The sequence below is a fragment of the Erpetoichthys calabaricus genome, chromosome 1, assembly GCF_900747795.2.
Source record: "Erpetoichthys calabaricus chromosome 1, fErpCal1.3, whole genome shotgun sequence".
NCBI lineage: Eukaryota > Metazoa > Chordata > Cladistia > Polypteriformes > Polypteridae > Erpetoichthys > Erpetoichthys calabaricus.
The window spans coordinates 143,525,851-143,532,363 of NC_041394.2; the positions used below are offsets into that span (position 1 = coordinate 143,525,851).

Genomic DNA, 6,513 nt, shown 5'->3' on the forward strand with positions numbered 1-6,513 from the left:
ATCACAGAAGTATGCTGCTGGCATTTGGGTTAATACAGAGAATTTAAATGTAAAAACTGTATTTCACCTATTAAGCAGCAGTTTCAGAGCCTCTGCTGGGAGTCTCATGTCCGTCACAGTGGTCGTCAGCACTCAGTCACTCAGTGACAGAAAGAGGAAGCACAACACCTCCACGCACACTCATTTGAGATGATATATTAATGTGCAATCATGATAATGTGACATGTGCATTGACCTGCCATGTGGCTCCTGCTTCTCGCCACAACCTCCACCGATATAAATCCAAATAACAAGCTATATTTGGAATGGGTGATGTCACCAATGCTCAAAGTGTGAAAGATATATAAGACCAACACTGCTATCCAGACATGAGATTCAGAGCCAAGTGCAGCATCACAGGGGGACCTGCAGCAGAATCAAACTGAATCAGCTGTCTGGCTGCACTTCCACACAGAAGTACAACAAGTAAGTAAGTAAGGAAGCTGGAGAGGATCTGCTTCTATGCTGGAGCAGACATACATGCCAAAACTACTCAGCTGCCTGCTTTCTCATTTCATTACTGTGTTCATATATCTGTAAAGAAGGGGTGGGAGGATAGGAAACTGAAATCAGGAGAAAGAAAAAAAACTTTTCAGATATTTATATCTAATAACATGGGTCTCTTATTATGTACATATATTTATTTACTGTAGATGAAACAAATGGATCAATGTGTTTGAAATGTTAATTAAAATAATACAACTTTAGATATAACCTTTTTGGTTCTAATTCTCTTTTATGCCATCATACCTGAGTAAAAAAGTAAGATTAAAATTGTGCATGTAAAACCTTGGTGACTGTATATAAAAGCAATCATGAAATCTATGCAAAATGCATATTGGTATATACATAAAAGTGGAATATGTACGTGGACATAGATCTTAAAAAAAACAATATAAGAATGTCTAATATTTTGGCATTTCAGTACACTAAAACTTTTAATGTTTATTGGGTAAATTATTTTTATAAATTAATAAATGATGAGATTTCCCTCTGAGTCTCTAAATTTGATCTATAATTTCATCTCCAGCAAAACTGCAAAAAAGATAAAAGACTGAAAAAAGGCAATATTTAAGTAGAATAACTGAATACATAGATACAAATATATATATATATATATATATATATATATATATATATATATTTAAATTACTCTGTGATGCATTGGCATTCAGTAAAGGTTGGTTCCTGCCTTGTGCCTCGAACTGTTGGAATTAGCTCCAGCTTCCTGAAACAATGCAATAGATAAAACATGCACAGAAAATTGACGAAAAATATATTTGCAGGAACCTTTCTCAGAATGTTTGCTTTCTTGAAAAATTCTCTTATTATCATGACATTCTAATTCCATTTGTCCTGGTGAGGGCTACAGTTGTACATCAATGCTATTATAAATATATACTATCACATTTTAAAGCTTTTAGTATTTTGTAAATTCAAATTCTTGTTTATTTTGGAATTTATATTATTTTTTGCTGTATTTGTATTTAATCATGCTTTTGTGCATCTTTTCTTAAAATCATTTAGAAACTTGATTTAAGTTAATATTGCAAAGTTTAAAATGATAGATAGATAGATAGATAGATAGATAGATAATGTATATGCTCCACAACCCTAAAATGGATAGGCACCTCTGAAAATGGATACATTAAGTTACATTGCATTGCAAAAAATATTCTATTTTACATTTCTTTTACTTTGCAGAGCTGCAGAATTACTCTGGACACGCAGTAGACAATGTACTGCTTGAAGCTCCCTACTTTGTTGATGTTACTCTCTGTAGCTCTGAACTGTCTTAACACCGCACCAACAAACAGGTCAGTTTGTTTTCTTTCTTTCTTTCTTTCTTTCTTTCTTTCTTTCTTTCTTTCTTTCTTTCTTTCTTTCTTTCTTTCTTTCTTTCTTTCTTTCTTCAGTGAAGTTCTATTCAAGTACCTGGTTAAAGGTAGGTTGCAGTTGAAAACAGAAAACTATCTAATCCTCTCTTCACTTTATTAGCTGAGACATTGTCAGCAAAAATGTATCATCATCTGCTTTATTTTTTCACACTTGTTTTTGAAGATCATAGGTTGTCTTTATCTCATTTTATAGATACTCCACTGTTTCTAGGGAACAATTGGATATAGATCCACAGAGGGAGAACTGGTTGTTTCCTGGCTTTTCCAAAAATTCATTTCTCAGTTTTTCTGCTGCATTTCCAGTAAAGGAACCACTAACAGAAACCAGGTATGTTAGCTTGACTGTTACCTCTCTGTTAATTCTCAAATATTGCTGGCTTCTTTGTATGCCAAAGCAGATCTATAGCATATCCTAAACGTAACTAATTGAAATGCTTATTGAATTCAATTAGCATTATTTCACTGCTCTGCAAATCCCCTTTAGCTTAGAACTGATGTACTTTAGGATAAACAGGTTTGGAGATTAAGTGATGTGCTCATATTACAAAGCTAAACTTTACCTTAATAAGGCAGTGAACAGTTTTTAATAATATTAATATTATTTTTAATATCAACTTATCAAAAAAAATAATACATTTATAATGAGAAGTAACTGTACTCCTTTGATTTAATATGTTGTTTTTAAATCCATGAAAAACATTTAGCTTTTTAATTTGTGCTTTAATTTAATAAATACTGTATATATCTTTTAGTTTGTATTTTCATGGAAAGAGAGTAATTTCCTCTATTCCTGTCTAACAAGGTCAGCTTGTTATACATTTCCTCTACAATAACGGATGGCTATTTTTGCCAATTTTTTTATCTTGTTGTTTTATACTTTTTATTTACCTTCACTAGAAAAATGTAAATAATAATTTCCCTAATGAGCTTTATCTGCTATGGTTGTTTCTAATTAAAAGATAAATGCTTCCTCTAGCCTTCTCTAACAAGGTTTATCGTACACATAGTCACTCTCAATAGCCTTACTGAGCCTGCTTAATTATTACTAAAATTACCTGAAAATAAAAATAGATTTTTTTCTTGCCCTCTCTTATTAACTCACAGCTGATCTATAAGTCGAAGCATGCTCAAATAAAATGTTTATTTTTGCTTCCTTGCTGCTTTATTTTATGCATTAAAAATTGCCAACTTACCCCTTTGTCTGTGGTTTTTACTTCATGAAATACTTCCATTGCCTGTAGTTGTCTGTTACCAATTAATTAGTTTTAGATTATCATAAATAAAATTGAATAATAAAAAATAATAATTCTTTACATTTATATAGCGCTTTTCTCACCACTCAAAATCGCTCTCCACACAGGGAGGACCTGAGATGCAAACCCATTTGATTTGCTTAATCTTTTCAGTCTAGCTGGACATTTATTTATTTATTATCATTATCATTATTATTATTATTATTTATTATTACATTCAGGATTTTTGAGTAGATAAAGTTATGTATTATTATTGTCCCTTTATATAGTCATTGGAGTTGGGCAATTAAGCACTTTATTAATCATTTCAGTGCATATTGTACGTGATAGTAAAATTTGATTTGTTTGAATATGATTTGGTCATATTGCCATAAGACAATATGGCTGAAAGACCTTTTCTTCTTGTTGAGTCTTTTTGCTTTTGACCACCTTTTATTTAAACTTGATTAAAGTGACAGTATGTAGTTTTTAAGAACAATATCACTGATACTATAAAGCTAAACGATAATGATAAAAACTTTTAAGCACTCCCCCAATTATCTTTCTTGTCTCTCTCTGAGAAGCTCAATGTGTAGTGCTTTTTTATTTATATATATTAATTAATGAATATATGTAAGTTAATAAAATCAAATAAAACACCCTGTGCATGACCTATCCTGCCTCATGGCTACTACTGCAGCTCTCCCAAGAATGTGAATTAGTTCGTGCAGCTTGAAAAAGTTATATTATATTATAAAATGATTATTGTGTAGCTCTGAACAGCACTCCAAGTATAAAATCTGTAAGCAGACAAGAGTCACTCTACCCTGCAGAGTGGTTCAAGTGTGCTACTTTTCACGTAGGTGTAAAAGATGCTGAAAACAGAGCAGGCAGGCACAGTCGGCAGGTTTACTTAGAGAGAAAGGTGAGCTTCATTGCCTTCACCCCTTACTCACATGTATTGTATTGTCTCATGTATAAACGCAATTCTGTTAATAAACTATTAACAATTTCAGCACTCTAAGAATGCTAGAATGATGTGAATCTTGGATTAATTGGTACTAGGAAATGAAAATCAGAAACTTTAAACATTCAATATAATGTAATGAGTGTTTATGTAAACATTATGTTGGCATAGTAGTGAGCTGTGCTGTCAGGCACTGCCTGTGTGGAGCTTGCATGTTCTCCCCATGTCTATATTGACTTTCCTCTAACATTGAAAAACTTGTGTGTTACATATTATAAATTGACCAGTGAACAGCAATGGATCTGCCTTAACTAGGTAAATGAGATAAATAAAAAATGGAAGGATGGACATGTATATGTTCATATGTTATTTTTGCCTGTCTGTTGTCTGTAGACACAATTTCACAGTCAAGTGAAAATGTTTAAAAAATTTGAGCTCATCTGCTACATTTTCGAAGACTTAAGTGGTTCTTGAAATTAAAAGTAACTGGAAACCATGTGAAATATTTCCCTGATTCTAATGTAACATACATACCATTCTCAGACCCCTTTAATCCAATTGCAGGGAATAAGAGCCTATTCCAGCAGCATTGTGCCTAAGGCAAGAACCAAGCCTAGATAGGGTGCCAGTCCATTACATGGCCCATTCATGCATAAACCCACCGATATTCCTACTTTTTAATTATATTATTACTAGCTGTGTAAGCCCGTGCTGTAAAAAGCCTGGGCTCCTAGAAACCGTGGATTCTGGCACTTCAATCAATCAATTGCATCGGTTGTGCATTAGCAGCTAAGCGAGTTTCTCTCTCCTTGGATGTTTCATTTTGCCGATGTGCTTGCCTCACTTGTGTATTAGCAGCTAAGCAAGTTTCGATTGGTGATATAGTCGATTTCTTTGAGCTTCATGCTGAAACTTCCTCAGATCTCTCCTTTTTGCTTTGCATTACTAGACACCTTTTCTCCTGGTAAACAAATCATCTGCCTCATCGACTGACACTCATTTGGAGTTAATAGTCACTCTTAAACATCTATCGTTACTTGACAGTATTGAGTCCTGGCTGCCTTGAGCACATTATATACCTGCTGTCCACCTCTGATACTTAGGGCTGCTGTTGTGATTCTTGTAATTGCCTGAATACACCCAATCTCAGTTTTCCTGTTGGAAAAAAAACACTGCTGCTCCTGTAAACGAACCATAAGTCTGCACTTGGAAAGCTCAGGAGACCCCCCAGATTGTGTACCCCATATGTTGCTGCCTATGATCGAATCCCCAGTTTCCCCAAAGACAATACCTGGACCCACTGCACTCCTCCAGTTTCCAGGCTAAGACTGGAAATCTTTGCCTCTCTTTTGTTAAAACCCATTTCTTTGTTGGGATTAAACATTTCCAAGTTCAGTCTTCTAGGACATAAACTCCATAGTAACCACCTCTCTAATACCGTTCACTTTAGAAGGTTACAAATAAAATAATGCTAATTCATTTCCTAATACCCAGTAAACTAATTTAATGCTTTTTCCTTTTTCTTGTATTGTTATTTCAGCCATCACATGGAAAAACGGAAGTGTAACACAGCAACGTGTGTGACGCAACGCTTGGCAGACTATTTAATCCGATCAAGCAGCAACAAGGGCATGCTATATGCTCCAACAAATGTGGGCTCTAACACCTATGGCAAGAGGGACAGCATGGAACCATTGATTCAAGAGCCTTTGAAATATCTACAATATTAGCGGAGAATGTAGGGCCCTTCCAACAATGTATAACATATATTATTTTCTTTGTAAAATAAAATGCGAGATATATTCTGTTGTTTTTAATTGTAAGTTAATAGTGCCTTTCTTGGTGTGATATTAATGGGTGAATTTACTATACACATTACTTTAAAAGAATGTGCTGTTTTTAAGGTATTCATTTGTTATGCATTGTATGGCTTTATTTTATAGCTCCCATAGTAGAGAAACATTATAAAAACATCAGAAAATTACACATTACAGCCAATAACACATGTGTTGGTCTATCCTTAAATGTTAAACCAAATGGTATTCTAAATTCAATCAAAAACTTTTTTTCACAATAAGACTTGCAATTCATGCACTTCCCTTGTGATCCTTTATGCAGTTTGTTGTGTGTTAGTTTCAGTGTTGTATGATGTACTCTGCAGTCATACTTGAGTAAAAATAGAGTTGCCGTCCTGTAAAGTTACTCAAGTAAAAGTAAAGTTTAGCCATGAGAAAACTACTGCAGTAAACGTTGAAAGTATCCAGTATTAATTATTCTTAAGTTTAAGCAAATATAGGATCTCTCCCCATTTTTCATCCATGCATTAATTTTTGAAACCTGCTTATCCAGAGCAGGGTCTTGGGGAAGCTGGAGCAAG

At 33.9% G+C, this 6,513-nt stretch overlaps 1 protein-coding gene across 1 annotated transcript; it reads left to right on the forward strand.

Moving 5' to 3' along the window:
* The first annotated feature begins 356 nt into the window (after positions 1-356).
* Positions 357-5,938, forward strand: LOC114646067 (islet amyloid polypeptide). The gene is made up of 4 exons (XM_028794053.2): positions 357-465; positions 1,744-1,856; positions 2,131-2,265; positions 5,677-5,938. Exons 2-4 carry the CDS (start codon positions 1,777-1,779, stop codon positions 5,864-5,866), a joined length of 405 nt encoding a protein of 134 aa, XP_028649886.1. The 5' UTR covers positions 357-465; positions 1,744-1,776; the 3' UTR covers positions 5,867-5,938.
* Positions 5,939-6,513: the final 575 nt, after the last annotated feature.

What these genes read in the sequence shown, in the direction of transcription:
- LOC114646067 (XM_028794053.2), top strand. Translation starts at nt 1,777, where the DNA reads ATGTACTGCTTGAAGCTCCCTACTTTGTTGATGTTACTCTCTGTAGCT. An exon ending in AACACCGCACCAACAAACAG is followed by an intron (nt 1,857 to 2,130) that starts GTCAGTTTGTTT and finishes CTCATTTTATAG; the next exon opens with ATACTCCACTGTTTCTAGGG. An exon ending in GAACCACTAACAGAAACCAG is followed by an intron (nt 2,266 to 5,676) that starts GTATGTTAGCTT and finishes TTGTTATTTCAG; the next exon opens with CCATCACATGGAAAAACGGA.